The sequence below is a fragment of the Ranitomeya imitator genome, chromosome 2 (genome assembly GCF_032444005.1).
Source record: "Ranitomeya imitator isolate aRanImi1 chromosome 2, aRanImi1.pri, whole genome shotgun sequence".
Taxonomy (NCBI): domain Eukaryota; kingdom Metazoa; phylum Chordata; class Amphibia; order Anura; family Dendrobatidae; genus Ranitomeya; species Ranitomeya imitator.
The window spans coordinates 637,644,831-637,668,728 of record NC_091283.1 but is presented as its reverse complement, the minus strand read 5'-3'; the positions used below and the strand labels follow the sequence as shown (position 1 = coordinate 637,668,728).

Genomic DNA, 23,898 nt, shown 5'->3' with positions numbered 1-23,898 from the left:
CTCTGACGTGTAGTGCGAACAATGAAAGGAGAGGTCTTTCGGCTATAGAAAGAATGTCGTTTGATATAGACCTGAGAGCTCCTGATCTCGTTCCTCCTTGATGGTTTATGTATGCCACAGAAGTCATATTGTCTGATCGTATTCTTGTGTGAGTTCCGTGTAACTGCGGAAGGAATTTACATATGGCATAATAAACTGCTTTTAGTTCCCTTTCGTTAGACGAATCATCTGACTCACTAGCAGACCATTGGCCTTGAACTATCTGGTCCTCTAGATGTGCCCCCCAACCAGTAGGACTGGCGTCAGTAAAAATTATCTTCGAAGGTTTAATTACCCAAGAGACTCCCCCGACCAGATGATCTGGCTCCAACCACCAATAGAGGGACTCTTACTTTTAATGGGAGGTATAAACGACTACCTAAATGGCTTTGAAATTTTCCTTCTTCCTGTAAAATTAAATATTGTAAACCGCCTACTGTGGAATTGAGCCCATGGAACCGCCAGAATGCACGACGTAAAGGAACCTAAAAGGGACATACCATCCCTAAGGGAGATTACAGGGTTATTAATCACCGACTGTACTTTTTTTTATTATTATAGACTGTTTGGATTCTGGAAGGAAACATCTGACATTCAGAGTCTAGGATAAGACCCAAGAACGTTTGACGGGTTGTTGGAGATAATCAACCATCCTATTTCCTGCAGGGATGAGATTGTGTTAGATAGGCTCTGTTTACACTGTGAGGGGGAGTTTCCAACTACCAGAAGGTCATCTAGATATGGAACTATGAGGGTATCTTTTAATCTTAAAATCGACATCACCTTCGACATTAATTTAGTAAAGACTCTGGGAGCTATTGACAGTCCGAAGGGCATGGCTGATGTATTTGCCCATTAATCATTATTGCCACACGCAGATACTGCTGGTGTTCAATATAAATTGGCAGATGATAGTATGCATCTTTTAAGTCGAGGACTGCCATAAAGCACTCCGGAAATAGAAGTTTAACCGTGGACCTGATCGATTCCATCTTGAAGGTCTGGTTTTCCAGAAAGATGTTCAGCTTTTTTAGATTTATTATAGTTCTATATGATCCGTCAGGTTTTGGGATCAAAAATAAAGGGGAGTAAAAACCTTTCCCCCCTCTGATGATACGGGACTTCCACAAATACTTTTTTGGAAAGGAGATTAATTATTTCCTGTTCCAAAAACGGTTGTTGAGATTGAGACTTCACAGAAGTCAACAGGAATGAGTCCAGAGGGACTCGGGCAAATCTTAATTTTAAGCCTGAGGTTATGAGGCTAGTTGCCCAAGAGTTGGAGGTTACTGCATGCCACTGTTGGGTGAAAAGAGATAGTCTACCACCTACTGGTAGATCCATATTAAAGTGGTTTATCTTCCATTTTAAATGGACGTTTCCCGAAAAAGGAGCCTCTTTGTTATCCTTATTTGCCCAGCGGTCTTGGTTTTTGAAATCCCTTCTCTTATTAAAGATAGGCTTCCGGAAGGCTCTCCTATAGGACGGAAAATAGTTATTAGGGAACCCCTTTTTTCTTTCACCCGCTTTGGTTAGGATCTCATCTAACTTTGTACCAAAAAGGTACTCCCCCTGGCAAGGAAGGCCACATAATTTTGTTTTTGTCTGGGCGTCCCTCTTCCAGCTTTTTAGCCACAGGGCTCGACGAGCTGCGTTAGTTAGGCCTGCTGATTTGGCAGCCAATCTAATCGAGTCAGCAGATGAGTCCACTAAAAATGCTGTAGCGCCTCGGATTAGGGGTAAGGAAGAGATCAATTTTTCTCTGGATAGTCCTCCTTTTAAATCCTCTTCCAGGTCATTAAGCCAGACTAACATGGACCTTGCAGTGCATGTAGCTGATATAGCCGGTCTAAATGCCCCAGAACATGACTCCCATGCTCGTTTTAACAAAGTATCGGCCTTACGATCCAGTGGGTCTTGTAAGGAACCTGAATCTTCTACAGGGAGCAAGGATTTTTTGGACGTGGATGCAACCGCCGCGTCTACCTTTGGGGCTTTGGCCCAGATAGACATGTCCTCATCCTTAAAGGGATAACATCTTTTTGACGAAGATGGTAATCCTTTCTGCCCCTGACTCTCCCATTCTTTTTTAATTAAATCTTTGATTGGAGTTATTACGGGAAAGGTAGGCCTTTTCTTTTCTGACAATCCTGCAAACATATCCTGTGGTGTTTTAGGATCTTTACTGCTTTTAATACCCATGGTGTTACATACAGCCTTCACCAGATTATCTATGCTCTCTGTAGTAAAACACGTATCTTGCTCCCCTTCTGAGGAAATATATTCCAGGGAGGCATCCGTATCTTCTTTATCAGAAGAATGATCTGACCTTGGCGAATTATACTTTCTGCTCCTAGAATCAGGAATACTTTCTGAACTATGGAAAGCCCGTAACTCGTCCCTAATCATCTGTCTGATGTCTTCGGATCTTACAGAGGCTTCCTCCCGTACCGTTTTCTCAATACAGACATAACACATTTTCTTTGTATAATTATCCGGGAGGGGCTGGGTACATAAGGCACATTGTTTGTGCTTCGATTTTTCCGATCTTTTTGCCTAGGGTATATAAATAAGAGGGTCCATAATCAGCTTAATAGGGAGGGTACACACTCACCCCAGTGAAGCAGATGATCAAGGTACCGGCCGTAGAGGAGGAGATGCAGGCACAGGCTGAGATGAAGATCGGTCAGATCTCTTCTCTTTAGATCTCTTTGTGGAGGATTTTCGTCCGCTGCTTGTGCTGCTGCGAGGGAAATTAGCTGTGTCCTCTTAAGGCACCGCTGAGTCCTGAGGTGGCATCGCCATGCTTGGACGCTGAGGAATCAGCACCAGCGTCTTTTAAATGCTGGGCGCTGCCATCTTCTTCCTGTTGAACCCGGAAGTCATCACCACTTCCGGGTCGCAGCCATCTTGGATCTCGTGCGCACTGCCCGGCGTCATCTCTTCTCTCACTCTAGACGCTTCCACATCACCTCCAGGGGGGCCAAATGGCAGCTACACACCCGCGCACATCGCCAGCAGCAGCATCGCGCTCCGGAGAATAATTACCTGCCGCAGGCCCGCTGATGCGTCCTCCTGCCCGTGATCCATGCGACCTCCTGCCCTGGCCTCACGGAGCCTGCCAGCAGAGGGGGAAAACTGACACCAGGACCCCCGACGCCGCTTCCACCACTGGAGCCCCTGCCATCCTCATAGGCAAACCGCACAGGCGGCATCCAGGCTAGGTATCCTCTTCTCCATGGGTCCCCTTAGGAACAGGAAACCAACTGTGGGAGCGAGGGGGACCGCCCCTTTTATTCTCTCCATAGTGTTTCCTGTTCCTAAGGGGCGGATCCCCTCTCTCAAGTGGGTGCGGTCGTGGCAATGAAAATAAAAAACACTGGAAGGAGGATGTGGGAGAGACTATTTGACCTCTGTGTTTCCTGTGCTTATTAGAGAGAGTTTACATCCTCTGATGTGCTGTCATGGGAGGAAGGGGGGGTAGAGAATACTCCACTCAATCACCATTTCATTCTCATTTACATAAAACTTTACACAAAATTACAATAAGCAATGTATACTACTAGAAAAAAAAAATTGACCTAGCATGAGATTTTGTGCCATCCCACACACTGGTTATACAGTGCTTTGCATGCATTTTCTTTTTTTTTTTTTTTTTTTTTTTTAAACATAAATTTTTATTTATTTACAAATTGTGTCGAGCATTACATCTTATTGACATTAAATTCTTAATAATTAACACAACGTTATGGGGAATAGGGAAGGGAAGAGGATAGGGAAAATGGTGACATTACAATAACTATCCAATCACATTCTCTATATGCAAATCTGCAAAGTTATTTAAGAACGGTATTTAAACGGAAAGATAACCAATTGTTCCATTTTTTATGAAATTGAGCTATATTATTATTAGATGTAGCGATTATTTTTTCTGATAGGCAATTTTCGTTGATCAGTGATACAACCTCGGGCAGTGAGGGGCACTTGGAGTTTTTCCAGTTAACTAGCAATTTTGATTCTTGTTGCTACAATAATATGTACAATCACTGTACGGAACTCATAGGGAAACGAGTCCAAATCAATAGCGACGCGAGTAATACCTGCTGTGCATTAAGATTCACCGGTATACCACAAATCTGGAACATCAGATGATCTACGGCTTCCCACAGACGTCTAATTCTGTCACAACTCCACCATATATGTAACATGTCTGCACAGGGGTCTCCACACCTCCAGCACGTGTCTGGGGAACTGCGGAACATCCTAGACAATCTACTGGGAGTGAAATACCACCTATATAACAATTTCCTTGCGTTTTCTATGTGGTTAGTACATTTAGATTGGCTTCCAATAATTAAGAAGGATGCCCTCCACTGATCCGGTGTGAATGTGCAGTTTAGGTCTTTTTCCCACTTTTGCAGGTATGTAGTTAGAGAGGGCAGGGTATTCTCCAACATACAGTCGTAGCTTGTGGACAGCACCCTAATCTGTGATGTCGGGTTCATCAGCATAGCGTAAAGTTTCCTTTCAGTTAGGAAATGCCGGATCTGCAAATATTTGTAAAAATCCCTTTGAGGAACATTGTATTTATCTCTCAATGATGTAAAAGTAATTAATTCCTCCCCCTCATACAAGTTCCCAATTGAGGTGGTTTGGGGTAAATTCCAATTTTTAAGTTTGAGGTCCGGGATACAATGCTCCAGTGTCTCTATAGGAGCTTTGAGGAATACGGTTTGTATAAGGCCTAATTTATTAGTCAACACACTCCATAGCTCCAGAGCCACGTCTATTGTTGGGGAGCTTTGCATGCATTTTCACTGTAATACTACGTGCTTTAACATTTAAAATGTTATAGTTTAATACAGCAATATCTACAGTATTTCACTTCTGGGCCCTGTGCTTTGAGGAAACAACCAAATCCACAAATTGTCATGGGTTTACTGCAGCAAAATTGCCAGAAGACCGTGCCGTCTGATTTCTCATGCTTCTGCACTGACTAGAAACAGTTCTTCATATTAAACGGTGCAGGTTTCTTCTAGAAGTGCAAGGGGTTAATCTGCTGCTCTCCTATTTGAACTGGCCTCTGGCAAGCAGGCATTGCTAGAGTTAGCTTCATTGCTTCATGGTTCAGGAGTTGGTGAAGAGTTGGTTGAAAAGGTGTTTGGTGGATTTATGCAAGACAGTTTGGGTTTGGTTGTATGCAAATCCTCAGTCTTCTATTTTGTTTTTTTTCCCACATCCTCCACTCTCCGGTGTTTTTTTGCTGTTTCTGTGTGCATATTTGTAGGATTTGTATTTTCCTTTATCCTTGTTCTTATTACCTTGTTAGTATGGTTGGCATATTGCCATACACCAAGGATTTTTTTTCCCCAATGTGGAGCTTATTGTTTGCCACATGGGTTTTTTTTTCCGCCTTCCTCTGGATCAACATGTTCTAGCATGTTAGGTTAGGCTATGGGTTGAACTAGATGGACTTATAGTCTTCCTTCAACCTTAACTATGTTACCATGTTACTACTCCCCTCTTCCCTTGTTCAGGGATAACTATTCCTTCTGACTCCTCTATACCCTTTTTTCACAGTGAGGAGGGAAAAATAAATCAGAATGGACAAGATGCAATTTATTGGGCTGGACATGTTAGAGTTCATTACATCTGCAATATAGAAATTTGAATGAAAAGTGGCCTAGAGATGGTGATACAAAAAGGCTTTGAGGAGCCTGCACCTTGAGCTCTTTTTTGTTCTCACAGGCCCATAAAGCTTTTACTTTGTAAATTCAAAGAATCTACTCAAAACAGGACATTTATTTTTCAAACGAACTAATTGAGTTCAAATATCGTATGTGAAGATAATATTTCATGCAACACAATCTCCATTTTGTTACATTTGATTTACATACATCTCATGATCTCAGCTTTGGGCGTTTTTTTGATTTGTCTTTATTCTTACTTCTGCTATTAAATATAACATTTGCTCCAATTCAGCCACCTGGAACAACCACCCGCAGCATTACACAACTAAGCATGCCCTTGGGGAACCAAGCCAAGCCAAATCTATATACGAAAATCAATTATAGGGAAACTTCTTGGCATTTACTATAAATCACATGTCTTTCAAGATAAATTATGTAATTAAAATCAACAAATCGTAAAAATCCATATAATGTGCATATGAATGGCAGTGTTTTGCTAAAAATGTATTGGGATATTTTTTACCTACTGTTACTAAAATAAAGTGGTACAATAGGTTTGGCCCCCTGAGAAACTTTACCGTACACACAGTGTGTGTATTTTGTTTCCCCATGTGACCCTTTCTCAACACAAGTGCGAGATAACGTTCCCTTTCATTTCAGAATACACAGACAACAGGCTCCAGGTTGCTTCACAAAAAATACCATTTCTGGAGCAACATTCTGCTAGGCCACATTTAGAATCTGGTCAGTTTTTTCATCAGCATTTTGTAGGCCAAAATGCAGGAGTGAAATAATCAGAGGAAAAGTTTCATAGAAACATATCGCCACTTCTGTATTTATCACCCATTCCTGTTTTTTGGTACAAATACTGATGTGAAATACGGACCAAATACGGTGTGTGAACGTGGCCTTATTGTAACCCAGCTTTAAAGTACAGCTCTAGCTTACATGTTTTGCATTGAAGCAAGACACCTCACACTGTCCATGCACATTCATAGTACTCAGGTCTTACATGGCAGATAAGCTATTGTGAGATCTTCCCAGCAGGATTTAAATTAATCAACACTTTACTCATGTAACAGTCATTGATGGAATAGCCAAACTAGAAAAGGCAATGGCAAGTTAAGATTGCCATTTGGTGACTTACCCATCATATATAACCAGCCATCTCAGTGTAGTTGTCGGGTCTGTGCTTGGAGCTCCCCAGCAGTGGTGGAGGCGGAGGTGCAGTCTGGGATCGGAGGGTTGCAGAAGACGAGCCTCCAAGAACACAAGCTCACGAAGTTGAATCTGTATTGGAAAGTCTTCTGATGCGTAGAAAGTGGAAAATGATGAACCTGTACCATAATAATAATAATAATAATAATAATAATAATAATTTAAAAAGGTACTCAACACATGGCATTAGCTGCTCTTTAGAGCAACAATTGTAAAAAAAAAAATAAAAAAATTTTGCAACATGAAAGTGTAACATGTTAATTTCAAGTGACATATTTTAAGTGTGTCATCTGAAATATACCAGAAATAGCCCAGAAATCGGCCAGACGGTAAGACTAAACACTGTCTTCTAAGTTTACTTGCCTTTCCTTTTCTCCCCTACTCTGTAACCATGCTCACATTTCCCCCACTGTTTTTCTCCACTAACCCCATACCCTTGCACCCTCAAACCACATAACTATCTCCCCCTCTCTTACCCCCACCTCGCTTCATCTGCAGACCTGCTCTCTAACCAAAATATAATATAAGCCAATCACTCTCAATCACCCACCTGCTTCTCTCTCTGCTTATTCTTGCTGCTGGCGACACATCCCCCATTCCTGCCCCCCCCTCTCATTCATCACTAATCCTCACCCCTATCCTTCTCACACTATGAGAAACTATTGCAACCCCTCACACTTAAAATCTGTTACACTGACCCCCACCCCCCTGCTTCCCCTCTCTGGGGCACTTTGGAATGCTCGCTCTATATGCAACAAACTCCATGTGATCCACGATCTCTTTATGTCCTGCAACCTTTCCTTCCTGGCCTCCATATACCAGACCTCTGCCCTTCCCTAATAACCTCCCTCTCCAACATCACTGAAGGAGAGCTTACTCGCCTCTTCTCCAAATCGCACCTCACCACCTGTGCACTTGACCCCATCCTCTCCCTCCTGCTCCCCAGCGTCACTAACATGCTCATTAAAGCCCTAACCCATCTCTTCAATCTATCACTCTCTTCTGGTACCTTCCCCTCGGCCTTCAAACATGCCACCATCACACCCATCCTCAAAAAAACTAACCTTGACCCAACTGCTATGCCAAGCTACCGCCCCATATCACTGCTCCCGTTTGCTTCAAAACTCCTTGAGCAGCATGTCCATGCTCAAATTTCCTCCCACCTCTCATCTAACTCTCTCCTTGACAACCTCCAATCTGTCTTCCGCCCCCACCACTCCACCGAAACGGCCCTGACAAAAATTACTAATGACTTACTCACAGCCAAAGCGAACAGACAGTTCTCCATCCTCCTCCTTGACCTGTCCTCTGCTTTCGACAGTCGATTACTGCCTACTGCTACAGATTCTTTCTTCCCTTGGCATCAAAGACCTTGCCCTGTCCTGGATTGCTTCATACCTTTCCGACCGCACATTTAGCGTATCCCACTCCCACACCACCTCCTCATCCCGCCCTCTCTCTGTTGGAGTCCCCCAAGGCTCTGTCCTAGGGCCCCTACTTTTTTCCATGTATACTCTTGGCCTAGGACAACTCAAAGTCCCATGGCTTCCAGTACCACCTGTATGCGGACGACACTCAGATCTACCTCTCTGGCCCAGATGTCACCTCCCTGCTGTCCAGAATCCCGAAGTGTCTGTCAGCCATATCCTCCTTCTTCACTTCTCGCTTCCTAAAACTCAATGTAGACAAAACCGAACTCATCATCTTTCCCCCCATCTCACGTATCCCCCCTACCTGACCTATCTATTATGGTAAACGGCATCACACTCTCTCCCGCACCTGAAATCCGCTGCCTCGGGGTAACTCTCGACTCTGCCCTGTCCTTCAAACCGCACGTCCAAACTCTTGCCACCTCCTGTCGCCTCCAACTCAAAAATATTGCCAGAATCCGTTCCTTCCTCAGCCCACAATCTACCAAAACTCTTGTGCATGCCCTCATCTCCCGCCTCGACTACTGCAACACCCTCCTCTGTGGCCTCCCCGCTAACTCTCTTGCACCACTCCAGTCTGTCCTCAACTCTGCTGCCCGGCTAATCCACCTCTCTCCTCGCTACTCCCCTGCTTCTCCCCTCTGCAAATCCCTCCACTGGCTCCCCATTCCCCAACGAATCCAGTTCAAACTACTAACACTGATCTACAAAGCCATCCACAACCTGTCCCCTCCCTATATCTCTGAACTAATCTCCCAATATCTTCCCTCACGTAATCTCCGATCCTCCCAAGACCTCCTACTCTCCTCCACACTTAATTCGTTCCTCACACAACCGCCTCCAAGATTTCTCCCGAATATCCCCCATCCTCTGGAATTCCATACCTCAACACGTCCGACTATCCGCCACCCTCGGCTCCTTCAGACGGAACCTGAAAACCCATCTCTTCAAGAAAGCCTACAGCCTGCAATAACCATTCTGCCGCCTCACCATCGCCAGAGCCGCCGCCTCGCCCCTACCTTCTGTCTCTTCCCCACTATCCCATAGAATGTAAGTCCGCAAGGACAGGGTCCTCTCCCCTCTGTACCAGTCTGTCAATGTAAACCTGCTTACTGTAATCGATATCTATAACCCTGTATGTAACTCCTTTCTCATGTACAGCACCATGGAATTAATGGTGCTATATAAATAAATAATAATAATGCCTCAATAATTATAGTCTTTTTTTTTTTTACCATTGATGCTTTCCAAAAGACTTTACATGCCATGAGGGCATATGAATGTCAGCGTGCTGTCCCTAGCTCTAGAAAACTCTGCTAGTCCATGCATTACCACTGCCGTGGAAATATACAGTTAGCTTAAGTGTTCCAAAACAATTCTAGGAACTGGACTAAGGGCGATCAGTACAGTGGATCTTTAGAGAATGGATAATCTTCATGAGAACACCTTTAAAACTGCAGCTTATAAATTCAGTGTATCAAATAGAAGTCCTATACACATTACTAATATTGAACCCAAGGTCTAGTTACCTTTAGAAATGCGAAGCTCCACACGCAGAACCCCCGTACTGGTCACCATAGGAAGTTGTGGGGTTAGCACCACCAGAGAAATATTTGACAAGGTGTTATTATACATGCACTGAGAAACAACCCTGGAAGAAGAAAAGTTTTTAAATATTTAACACACGACATTTATTGCAGCAAAGCTTAAACCAATAGTTATTGTAAAATTGAAAACAAACTAAACCTAATTTGCCATATGGGGTGGACTTATTTGAGGTACTGAAACGGTTTGTAAGTTCTGCTAAAGGAGCATTTTCACTAAATTCAACTCAAAATGCCACTTTTAATGACTCCTGCAGTCTCAAACATAGTCAACCCTATTCAAGACAAGAATCTTTAGTACAGCAGCTTTAGCTGTATAACCTGTTGGGAACATGATGCCCACCAGTTTTGGCCAACATTTCTGAGGCATGTGCTACGTTTCCTCATGGGAAACGTGTGGCGCCCCAGGGTCCTGGTCATCACAGTGGTATTGCTTTCCTCCAGGGGAAGGTGATGCTACTTTTGTAGGCAAGGATGGATAACTGCATCCAGGTACCCCAAGCATGCAACACATTCATACTCCAGGCCACCAGGGGGAGCTTTTGATCCTATTTACTAGGAGAGATAGATATATAATCTCTATCTGGTAGTCTGTAGGGAAAGTCAGAAAGTTCCAGACAGCAGTCTGAGGAGGATAGAGGGTTCACCAAACTGTGCATGCCCTCAGAGCTGCAGCTCCCAGAAAGACATTTTAGAAAGTAGAATATGTTGCAGTGAGCGTGCAGGAAAGCAGAGCACGGGAGAAGATACCAGAAGGGGACCAGCCCCGAGCAGGCTGCCTCCTTCTGAAGCGCAGAATGCCGGTAGCCGGAACACCGAGGTAGTAAGGACCTCTAAGCCTTACTTCAGACACCGTCAGGACAGCTAATTGCACGTTACCTGTCCGCACCAACACCCAGGAGAAGAAAACCAACACCATGGAGAACCATAAAAATCCCAGGCAAGAGTAATAACTAAAATGCCTTTATCAATACCAGTAGCAATAGTAACAAAAAATATATTAAAAGTGTGCACACAACATAGCAACAACAGTAATACTTATACCAGACTTAAAATCAAATAATTTAATATGATGTTGGTTTTCTTCACTTTATGAGTAATGATTTACTCACTTGCTTTTTAGTACACCGGGTACTTTTAATGTAATATATATATATATACAGTGGGGCAAAAAAGTATTTAGTCAGTCAGCAATAGTGCAAGTTCCACCACTTAAAAAGATGAGAGGCGTCTAATTTACATCATAGGTAGACCTCAACTATGGGAGACAAACTGAGAAAAAAAAATCCAGAAAATCACTGTCTGTTTTTTTAACAATTTATTTGCATATTATGGTGGAAAATAAGTATTTGGTCAGAAACAAACAATCAAGATTTCTGGCTCTCACAGACCTGTAACTTCTTCTTTAAGAGTCTCCTCTTTCCTCCACTCATTACCTGTAGTAATGGCACCTGTTTAAACTTGTTATCAGTATAATAAGACACCTGTGCACACCCTCAAACAGTCTGACTCCAAACTCCACTATGGTGAAGACCAAAGAGCTGTCAAAGGACACCAGAAACAAAATTGTAGCCCTGCACCAGGCTGGGAAGACTGAATCTGCAATAGCCAACCAGCTTGGAGTGAAGAAATCAACAGTGGGAGCAATAATTAGAAAATGGAAGACATACAAGACCACTGATAATCTCCCTCGATCTGGGGCTCCACGCAAAATCCCACCCCGTGGGGTCAGAATGATAACAAGAACGGTGAGCAAAAATCCCAGAACCACACGGGGGGACCTAGTGAATGAACTGCAGAGAGCTGGGACCAATGTAACAAGGCCTACCATAAGTAACACACTACGCCACCATGGACTCAGATCCTGCAGTGCCAGACGTGTCCCACTGCTTAAGCCAGTACATGTCCGGGCCCGTCTGAAGTTTGCTAGAGAGCATTTGGATGATCCAGAGGAGTTTTGGGAGAATGTCCTATGGTCTGATGAAACCAAACTGGAACTGTTTGGTAGAAACACAACTTGTCGTGTTTGGAGGAAAAAGAATACTGAGTTGCATCCATCAAACACCATACCTACTGTAAAGTATGGTGGTGGAAACATCATGCTTTGGGGCTGTTTCTCTGCAAAGGGGCCAGGACGACTAATCCGGGTACATGAAAGAATGAATGGGGCCATGTAACGTGAGATTTTGAATGCAAACCTCCTTCCATCAGCAAGGGCATTGAAGATGAAACGTGGCTGGGTCTTTCAACATGACAATGATCCAAAGCACACCGCCAGGGCAACGAAGGAGTGGCTTCGTAAGAAGCATTTCAAGGTCCTGGAGTGGCCTAGCCAGTCTCCAGATCTCAACCCTATAGAAAACCTTTGGAGGGAGTTGAAAGTCCGTGTTGCCAAGCGAAAAGCCAAAAACATCACTGCTCTAGAGGAGATCTGCATGGAGGAATGGGCCAACATACCAACAACAGTGTGTGGCAACCTTGTGAAGACTTACAGAAAACGTTTGACCTCTGTCATTGCCAACAAAGGATATATTACAAAGTATTGAGATGAAATTTTGTTTCTGACCAAATACTTATTTTCCACCATAATATGCAAATAAATTGTTAAAAAAACAGACAATGTGATTTTCTGGATTTTTTTTTCTCAGTTTGTCTCCCATAGTTGAGGTCTACCTATGATGTAAATTACAGACGCCTCTCATCTTTTTAAGTGGTGGAACTTGCACTATTGCTGACTGACTAAATACTTTTTTGCCCCACTGTGTGTGTGTGTGTGTGTGTATGTGTATATATGTATATATGTATATATGTATATATGTATATATGTATATATGTATATATGTATATATGTATATATATATATATATATATATATATATATATATTTATATTGAAAAATTTTGTGTTATCCAGAAAGGTGTTACTATTGTGGTTCTACACCCAGGAGGCACGGTGACACCCCACAGAGCCGGGTTATCTAAGAGACCCTATAAACAGGCTCAAGTCACCAGTCATACGGGTTTTGTCCTATCCCATACGAGAGATAGATTATATATATATATATATATATATATATATATATATATATATATATATATATATATATATATATATATATATATATATATATATATATATATATATATATATATATATATATATAGATGTAGATAGATAGATAGATGCATACATACATCTAGAGAGAGAGAGAGAGAGACACACACCCCACATCTGTGGGGACCTTACGAGAGGCTTTGCAGTAAGGGACTACACCACTACAGCGCAAGGGAAGGCTATTGATTTCCACCTGGAGACAAAGGGGACTCTGGACTTGCCTCCAAACCGGCCGGACCCTACCTGCCCTGTGATCTGGTGCCCTGGACTGTGGCTGCTGAAACCAACAGTAACCAAGGTGAAGAGCCTGCAATCCTGGGTCCTCATTCTTCACTGCACCTCTCACCATTCTACTATCTACACACTGGGAGCCCTGGGGATATACTTCACCAGTGGGAAGGTATACCATCTAGCTGCCATAACATCACCCCAGCGAACCCCTTAAAGCAGCGTCGGGTCACCCTGACCGAATACCACAGGTGGCGTCACGAACAATAGACTTTATCCCTTTAAAGACCTTTCCCTTTTACATGGGCGCCTTGGGCCACGGACTGAGTCACAGCCACAGTGACATCCCCCTGTGAACACCGGACCCGGTACAGAGTACCTCTAGCCCGCAGGGCGACTTAAAAGCACTTCAGTTCACTAATAGTCTTGGGTTATTAAGAGTAGTCCAAAATCTAAGGAAAAGGATTCTCAAGATCAAGGCTTTGCACCAAAACGATGTGTGTCTTTGGCATAGAACACATTTTCACTTTTTTTTTTTTTGCTATGTTTAGAGTGCTACCTCTTTTTCTCCTATATATTAGACACACAGACTATTAAAGGGACTGTCACCTGAATTTGGAGGGAACAATCTTCAGCCATGGAGGCGGGGTTTTTGGGTTTTTGATTCACCCTTTCCTTACCCGCTGGCTGCATGCTGGCTGCAATATTGGATTGAAGTTCATTCTCTGTCCTCCGTAGTACATGCCTGCACAAGGAAATATTGCCTTGTGCAGGCATGTACTATGGAGGACAGAGAATAAACTTCAATCCAATATTGCAGCCAGCATGCAGCCAGCGGGTAAGGAAAGGGTGAATCAAAAACCCCAAAACCCCGCCTCCATGGCTGAAGATTGTTCCCTCCAAATTCAGGTGACAGTGTCCCTTTAAGTACTGAACCTCTGGGGCCGTTTTGTTTCCTCTGGCACTGGAAACCTGCAGCATGCAGAGAGCAAGATGGATTCAATACAGCATCAAGGAATTCTAGCAGAAATCATGTCTTCTGTGAGGAAGCTGATGGTTAGAAGTCATTGGACCTACAACATGACAATGACCTCAAGGCTTGGTTTCAGAAGAAGTCTTAGAAGATTCTGTAGTGGTTGGCACAGCCAACAGAGTCGAAAAAATATGATCTTTGGTGGGATTTGAAAAAGGTGATTACAATGTGCAAACTCAAGAAAGTTAGTTAACTGAACACCATTGTCTATGAGGAATGGGCCAACATTCCTCTGAGTTGCTAGTGTTTGGCTATACATCCCTTTTGTAGCAGTTCATAATAGGGAAAACGTTCTCTGCCAAGTACTAAGGATGCTTCTTTTGAAGTGGTTGAACAATTAGTCAGTAAAAGTATTTTGAGTGGAATTTGGAGAAACCACTTGTTATATTAGTTGTATTGAGCTACTTAACATTGTTCTCGATTATTTTAATGGCACAAAGCAGAAAAGGTGTAATTTCAACTAACACTCCAAGTTTACAATGGGTGTTGAATAGTAATTTATAGAGCACCAACATACTCTGTAGCACTTTACAATGCAGAAGAAAATGTACAAACAAGATAATATGTTATCAAGTAACTCAGATCAACAATTCACAGGAGTGAAGGCTCTGCCCACAGTCTATGAGGAAGTAGGAAATGACAGTAAAAGTTGCTTACTAAACAAATGTCATACAAAATTGGTTTGGCACTTCACAACATATATACAACAAACAGGAAACTCCGTAGGAATTAACCCCTGAGCCCAAAGAAGAGAACCAAGAGTTATCAAAAATATAACTTATTTTATTGAAAAAAGAAAAGAAAAAAGGTACGGTACATAAAATACAAAAAATACCCAGGGGAGACACAGAGTTAATACCCCAATTCAAATTGCTTAAGTATATGCCCAAAAACACGGCGTAGAATAGAGCATAGTGTCCGTTAAAAATTAGCTTGTGCTATCATAACATTGCCATGTATGCGGAGTGTATACCAAGATTAAATATTCAAATGGTGCCCTGAACAGGGCGTACTTCATGGACTATTCTCATATACAACATCAGGCTCAAGAGGTATTACCTGACAGCTTAGGTATATGCCAAAAAACGCTGCAACAATAAGAGCATAATGCTTATTAAGTGCTATCAACGCATTGCTGTATGTGCCCAGTATATGCAGTGGAATTTAAACATTTAGTGGTGCCCTGACAGGGCATACATCATGGACAATCCTCATATAAAGAACAAATATCAGAAGGTATTACCTGGCAGCAGTGAATCGCCGGTATGTAGGCAATAAATTAGATGGTGTATGGTGATTTCGTGCTCCCCTTTTCGCCCTTAGCTTCTTCCGGGGGCGTGCATGCCGAGAGAATCAAACAAACCAGAACGAGCACGGAGAGCAAACAACACAGTATGCATACCAGGGGGTCAGGCACAAACAAACCGAAAGTATAACTGACAGAGAATCCTAGTCCAGCATGGGTATAAATATCCCTCCCAGATCCAAAAGAAGGCCACAACAATTAACCCTGAGAGGGCAGGGCATTAACCCTGTCCAAACCATGACAATAAGGAGCTAAAAGAGTTCGTAACTCATCCACCCTCTTCATTTGTAGATGTTGTCTGGCCACTTTTTTGTGAATCCTATTTATCCTAGTTTGTGTTCTGAAGGGGAGTTAAGCCCGTTTACGTTCCAAGAACGCCAATAAAGAGATTGCATTATGGATACCTCTGAGTTGGCTGTATCTGCCGCTAACCTATCCCTCAGCGCGGAAACAGCCATGAAATCAATATTTGTATTCCAGCTCCCCACTCATCCCAGCAAGTAAGTGTTGGAGCTGCTGAAATCTGTATAGGAGCACGCAGAGACCCTCCCCCTCCCTTGTCAACCATAATTCTTCCCACAAACTGTAATAACTTGAAAAAAAAAAAAAAGTTAAAACAACCTAACATAACGGTAATTTAAAACATTTGTGAAAATAGCCACTGCCTTTAAAATTCAGTGACATCACAGAAATGAACAAGCATAGTGGCCACGTGTTCAAGTGTCATCCAGATTCTGAGGTTATGACTGGATCTCTGAATGTAGATAGTTTAGGGCCTTTGTTGGATCATCAAAAGCCCATTTCTTTCTGGATATGGTAAAACATAGGACAGCCGGGTATTGCAGTCCAAACCAAATGTTGTTTACATGCTGGGCAGAAGGTTTTATTTTTCGCTGCCAGAGCCGCAGCGTAGTCCTGAAAAAGAAGGAGCTCGTTGTTGTTCTAGGATAACTTCCATTTCTTCCTGAAGGCTGATCGTATTCATATCTTGTCTTGAAAGTCCAGGACCCTAAATATGACCGGTCGTGGTCTGTCTTTCTAGCCATTCCTTGGTGGACCCACACGGTGGGCTTGCTTTCTCAGTCCCAATTTCCCCTGAAGATGGGTTTAAAATTCAGTGGTTTTGGAAGCCATTCTGATGCGATGTTAAGGAGATCAGATGATGGGACCGACTTGGGGAGGCCCACCAGCCTTAAATTATTGTGGCGATATCCATTTCTAGGTCATTGACCTTGTCCAATAGAAAAGAGCTTTCTTTTTCTTTGGCCTCTAGTCATCCTGTGAGGTATTTTAAAGCTTCCTCCAGATCAGAAACACTCTGCTCCGCCTCCACAACATGTGACCCCTGTGTATTGACTTGCGACACTCTCTCCTCCGGCAAGACCTGGAAAGCTGACAGCCGGTTTTCAATCTCTGGCATTAGACGGTCCATTATAGCTTGGGCTATGGGTTGTCTATGCTGTTTTCACTTGCCAGCTTTGTGGGGGAATTTGCGGTTTGGGTACGTGTCAAGGGTCTGCCTTCCTTGCTATTTTTGGCCACAAATTAATCCATGGTGTAAAGAGTCACTCATGTATTCCTGTATAGATGGCAGTGACATCACTGGCGACTTCGTAATCACACATAGCATTGTAAGGCAGAGCAGCCAAGATGCTGGTAGTTGTGAGATACATAGAGTAGTATTTGTTGATTCAGCATTATGACTGGTTGGAGCAGCACTAGGGCAGAGTGTGTACCTATGTATTCCACCTTGGCTTCTGTTGCAGTGATGGTAGGCTTAAAGAAATAGAGACTTCAAAGAACTGGATGTAATAAACTTTTCACAGAAACTCTACAGTGCCTAGCATAAACGTTATACAGATTCAATGTTCTTGTCCCTTGGTACAAATCATTGGAGCAGGCACATGATAAGGGGGTTTCAGAGGTGTTAAGTGTGCTATTGTCTTATCTCCTCTAAGTTGTGAATGGTGTTATATTACATTCCCCACCTTGGGGGTAGTGGTGTTCCAGGGTCACGGTCTCTCCCAGTTTCTAGCACACTCATGTGCCAGTTCAGGGGGTTTCCCAGCCTGTCTCACTAGTGTCCCGAATTGTCTTTAATCAGAGGAGCCTCAGGGCTCATTCAGCCTTTATTTATTCCTGCACTGCTCCCTCAAGTTTCAGGAGGGGGGGGGGGGGGGGGACAAATGGCGCTTGCACAATGCTAACTCGCCTCCAATACTCACCACTGTTCACCTGGTCGTTCTGGCCTCAGATTTCCTCCCACCTTTCACACCGCCACCAGGTACCCGCAGATGGACATCCATCCAGTCCACAGCCCCTGTGCTCCTCTCAAGACCCGGTGTGTAATGTGGTCCTTGGCATTTTTGCTCTCTCCTCTGGAGTTTTATAGCTTTGTATGGCGCTGCCTGCGCCTATCGACCCCAGGGTCTCCAGAGCGCTGGGTCTGTTAGTGGAGGTCCTTGTCCGGTCCTTATCCCGGCTTTTTGATGCTCCAGTTAAGGGGATGGAGAGGGATTTTTTTCCACAGCCAGTTAGCTCTGTTAAAATGCAGCCATTTCTTGACTCCACCTCCCGGGAGGTAAATTTTAGTTTAATTAATTTTCAAAGTTGTAAAAAAAAAAAAACACATGATAGAAACTGAATAACCAGTAAGACTAGTTCTAACAACCTACCACGACAGCATAGGAGGTTGTCTCCATGCCCTAATAGGACAGGAAGCACAAAGGTTAAAAGTCCCTCCCACCTTTTCGCCAGTGACTTACAACACACCATAGCACAGATTACCTTTAGATTCCCAGGAATTATCCAAGGAACATAGGCGAGGGAAGTAGTGCTGTCGTGGAAGTCGTTCCTAGAAACCGAATTACCGGTAAGACATTCTATTTTCACTACAAAAGCATAGGAGGAATACCAACCAGTTCTCCACTACCAGGGGGACAATGGCCTGAAGAACCTTTCGGCTGAAGGCTAAATCCCTATTGGACAATAAGTCCAATCTATAGTGTCTTGTAAAGGTGTAAAGTGCAGACCATGTAGCGACCCTGCAAATCTGCTCGGTAGATTCGACAGCTCTTTCAGCCTAGGAGGCTGAGGTAGACCTTGTAGAATGAGCCTTGACCACAGAGGGGGGTGTCATATTCTGGGCTAGATATGTTTCGGATATAGCCCTTTTGATCCAATGCTACTCTTTGCCACCTTCTTTTCCTTATTTCGACCCAATGGATGAACAAAAATTCTGATCAATTCTCCATGATTTGGTTTGCTGTAGGCAGTGCAAAATCGTACGCTGAACATCGAGAGTATGGAATTCCTCTTCCTTTGCATTTGTTGGATTCTGGCAAAAGGAGGGGAGGACGATGTCCTGAGAACAGTGAAAATCAGACACTACCTTGGGCAGAAAAGATGGATCAAGATGGAGAACTATACAATCGTCTCCAATTATTAAATAAGGTTCTCTTGTAGTCAATGCCAGAATTCCATATTACTTTTGCCGTAATTATAGCGACTAAGAAGGCGGCTTTGAAAGACAGAAGCTGAATGGTACAGGAGGATAGAGGTTCAAACAGAGTTTGTGTGAGAGACCTTTGAGGACTACATTTCAATCCCATGAGGGGATAACAGACTGCTTCCTGGGACTAGTCTAAGGGCTGACACCATGAACCTTTTTATCCAACAATGGTTAGCCAAGTCCTGATCAAATAGAGCTCAAGGCAGAGACCTGAACTTTCAAGGTACTAGGCTTGAGGCCTAATTCTAACCCTTTCTGTAAGAAGTCCAATATGTGTGAAATGTTGGGGTGGATTGGATCTGATACATTAGGAATTATGTTGTCCGAAAGCCCCTGTGCGCGTAGCACAAGGACCTCAGTAACCAAGCAGCTAATTTCAGTTTTTGAGGATCCAGATGATGCAGAGGTCCCTGCGAGAGAAGGTTGGTTTCCAGTGGTAACTGAACTGGACAGTCTGCCTGAAGATCGATAAGGCAGAATCAGCTGCTTCATGGCCACATAGGAGCCACTAGGATGGTTGGTACCTGATTTTCCATAGAGTCCTCACCAGCATTGGAATTGGAGGAAACACATAGGCTAACTGGAAGTTCCACTGCAGAGTGAAGGCATCCACTCCCCTGGACTTGTCCCTGAGATTCAGAGAGAAATAGGTTTCAACCTGTGTATTTTGGCTTAAGACGAATAAGCCGATATCTGGAAGACCCCATCTTGCTACCAGCATCTGGAAGATTCCCTGGTTCAGGCTCCATTCTCCCAGCTGTATGTCCTGGCGACTAAGGAAATCTGCTTGGAGGTTGGAGGACCCTCCTATGCTGTGGAGAGAAGATATTTCTTAGCCTCCAATATCTTATGGGATGATGATTCCTCCCATTTTACTGAAGCTGAGCCATAAGAGCCCTCACAATCTGGGTCAGAATCTTCAATTTGGATCTTTCTCTTCTTAGGGGGGGATGGCCCCAGAGAAGGAGGAGGTGTAAGGGTAGCTAAGGAGGACTGAACCTCCTGCTTGACCAGGGTACGCATTTCATCTAGGAATCAGGGATGTTCAGCCCTGAACACCTTATCCGAAGACTCCTGACATAGCTTCTCCCAATGAGAGGGATTCTTCTTATTGCAGATGGCACACTTGAGAACCTTCTTAGTAGGGTTTTTGTGGGCAGACTTGACTCCCTTGGAAGAGAAATGGAGAGAAGTATAACCAAAAAGGGACCCCACTACTGCACTGTACCCAGGACCCTGGACTAGGAACCCCCCTCTTCAGACTTAGTGAGGCTGGGGCAATGCTGGGCTCTGCAGATGCAGGGCAGGAAGCAGACACCATCCATACTGTAGGGATTAGCCTTACCTGGAGGTGTCTTCCGGAAGATTTATATAGGAATAAACCCTGCCCCCAGCGCCATATAATTTTCCCTCCTCCCCATCCAAGTCCTGAGCAGGCATCTATGGGTTCAGCATGTTCTGCACACCTTTCAGGGAGCGGGAGGTTGTAAAAAGAAGAAACCGGAAGTGCATGTTGAGCACCCCGTCAGGGCTGGGAGGTACTCTGTACCGGGTCCGGTGTTCGCAAAGGGGATGTCACGGTGGCTGACCCGGTCTGTGGCCCTGGGACGTCCGTATAAAAGACAAAGGTCTTTAAAAGGGATAAAGTTTGTGTTCGTGAAGCCACCTGTGGTATTCGGTCAGGGTGACCGACGCTGCTTTAAGGTGTCCCCTGGGGTGATGTTATGGCAGCTAGATGGTATACCTTCCCACAGGTGAAGTATATCCCCAGGGCTTCCCAGTATGTAGATGGTGAATGGTGAATGGCACAGTGAAAAATGAGGACACAAGGTTGCAGTCTCTTTCCCTTTACTGAAGACTTCAGCATCCACAGTCCAGGGCACCAGACCACAGGGCAGGCAGAGTCCGGCAGGTTCAGAGGCAAGTCCAGAGTCCCCTTTGTCCAGGTGGAAATCAATAGCCTTCCCTAGCGCTGCAGTGGTGTAGTCCCTTACTGCCTATGGCTTCACATAAGGGTCTCACAGATGTAGTGTCTTTCTCTCTCTGTCCCCCCCGTATAGGATAGGACAAAACCCATATGACTGGTGACTTGGGCCTGTTTATAGGGTCTCTTAGATAACCCGGCTCTGTGGGGTGTCACCGTGCCTCCTGGGTGTAGGTGCGGACAGGTAACATGCAACTAGCTGTCCTGCCGGTCTCTGAAATAAGGCATAGAGGTCCTTACTCCCTCGGTGTTCTGCGCCTCAGAAGGAGGCAGCCTGTTCGGGGCTAGACCTCTTCTGGTATCCTCTCCTTTGCCTTCCTTCACGCTCGCTGCAATACAGTTCTGCCTTCAAAATGTCTTTCTGGGAGCTGCAGCTCTGAGGGCATGCACAGCTCCATGGACCCTCTGTCCTCCTCAGGCTGTCTGGAACTAGCTGAGCCGAGCTCAGCCAGCAACTAACTAACTCTACCTACAGATAGATAGATAGATAGATAGAGATATATATATATATATATATATATATATATATATATATATATATATATATATATATATATATATATATATATATATATATATATATATATATATATATATATATATATATATATATATATATATATATATATATATATATACACACACACATATTTCCCTAACAAAATCTGACATCCTACCAAGTTTGGGCAAGGTCTACTACTTCTCAGATGGCTCTTCGACACACTATTAAAACTATGTCTGCCGTCACAAGAAAAATTTGAGTGGAAGCTGAATGGCACTTTTTTGCCACAGCTCATGGCAAAGGTGTATGTGATGGTTTAAGAAGTCCCATGAAACATCTTGCAGCTCAGGCTAGCCTCCAAAAGACCATATTCAGACCAAATCTTAACACCAATACAACTTTTCAACTGGAGCAAGAAAAAAATTCCTAACATCTAGTTCATGTACTGAACAAACCAGAACCATGAATAAGAGGAGAATTTGTTAAAACATTGGCTAAAGGAAGCCGAATCCATTGAAGGGACTCAACATCACCACACTTTCATTCCATTGAGTGAAAAAAAAAAACATTTTTACATTCAGCAACAACAGTTAAGTCCATGAAGTTATTGAAGGTGGCACAAGATTGGCAATGGATGACATAACTGGTTATGTGACCTGTGAATATGATTGGCGCTGGTGGCAGCTAATGTACTCTCCAAAGATTGTGAAAAAGAAGAAGTAGAAGTGTCTTTTCTGCACCCTCTGGTCCATCCCAATACTTTGTGTATCCAAGAAAACAACACATTAAAAGTAAACAAAAAGACAGATATAACTCAGGCAGAGCCAAACACCGTAACAGCCAGATATACTCAACACAAAAGGAAACGAGGATTGTTAAGATTGCTGACAAGATAAAAGCTCACCCAGTAGAAGGGACAAATTGTTAATAATAATAATAATAATAATAATAATAATAAATCTTTATTTTTATATAGCGCTAACATTCTGCAGCGCTTTACAGTTTGCACACATTATCATCACTGTCCCCGATGGGGCTCACAATCTAAATTCCCTATCAGTATGTCTTTGTAATGTGGGAGGAAACCAGAGTGCCCGGAGGAAACCCATACAAACACGGGGAGAACATACAAACTCCTTGCAGATGCTATTCTTGGTAGGATTTGAACCCAGGGCTCCAGCGCTGCAAGGCTGCAGGGCCAACCACAGAGCCACCATGCTGCCCGATCTTGTTGATAAAAGCTCAGTTTACAGACTTACTATTAACTGTTGAAAATAGTTCATTTGATAGACTGAGGATTTAATTACTATACTCTAATTAAAAACTTGAAAAAGGACGTCTAGTGTCAGAAAAAAAAATTACGTATGTTTAATATTGCAACGTATGAGGAGACTATTTAGAAAATCACACTTTTTTGAAAATTTTATAATCACTTTTCAAAATAGAGCATCAAAATTTTGACTTTGACTCCACAAAAACTAAAACAATCTTGTGACATTTCAAATTAAAGCCTGTACCGTTCTAAACAAAGCGGTGCATCTCCCATCTCTATTTTCATCATAGAAGCCCAAAATTCAAACTTAAATTCTTTGAGAAATCTATTAACAAATGAATATATACGTGCAAAACTATGACCCCTAAAAAGGTGTGTTCTACATCATACTTAAAATTATGGGCATTGGAAATTAACCTCTCACTGGGCTAGTGCATTTTAGAGACCTGGTCCAGCACAAGAAAAGTCTTGGAGACAGGAATGGAAAGTTTGGATTATGGCGGAGGTCTTTGAGCATTAGAATGTCTACTTGAATCATTTTGATTGTATAAAACAGTGTCACTCTTGTAAAGTGAAGTTAATGAGGATGCAATATCAGGCAACTTTGTCTAATTATGGAGACAATCCCCTGTCGACAAAGTCAGCAGGATTTGGGCAGCACATACCAAAGTAATACAAGAATCTGTGAAACTGTAGCTTTGCAACTAAATGGGACCAAATGTTGGGACCTCTTATACAGGTCACAGTTTAAAACATTTGTAAAGTCTTACAGTGTCTTATTAGAGACCACTATAGAAACAGCACAAGTCCATACATATTAGAAAAACACTTACGTGAGACTGCTGTCTCGGGTGATAGATCCTAAAGGTGAGACCAGAACATCTTGCTTTGCAGTTAGAAACAATTCAAACACCGGACGTTCGAGAAACTGAAAGAAATAGACCTTCAGTAATCTCAATGAGAGAG

General features: G+C 43.2%; 1 protein-coding gene across 2 annotated transcripts in view; it reads right to left on the bottom strand.

Annotated features, from left to right (window-relative positions):
- Positions 1-23,898, bottom strand: part of LOC138665325 (zona pellucida sperm-binding protein 1-like) — a 158,724-nt gene that overhangs the window by 33,792 nt on the left and 101,034 nt on the right. For both annotated transcript variants that reach the window (XM_069752703.1, XM_069752702.1), the window contains exons 6-8: positions 23,766-23,860; positions 9,907-10,028; positions 6,877-7,066 (exon numbers count right to left, since the gene is read on the bottom strand). In XM_069752703.1, coding sequence (XP_069608804.1) covers positions 6,877-7,066; positions 9,907-10,028; positions 23,766-23,860 — 407 coding nt within the window. The remainder of the gene's footprint in view (positions 1-6,876; positions 7,067-9,906; positions 10,029-23,765; positions 23,861-23,898) is intronic.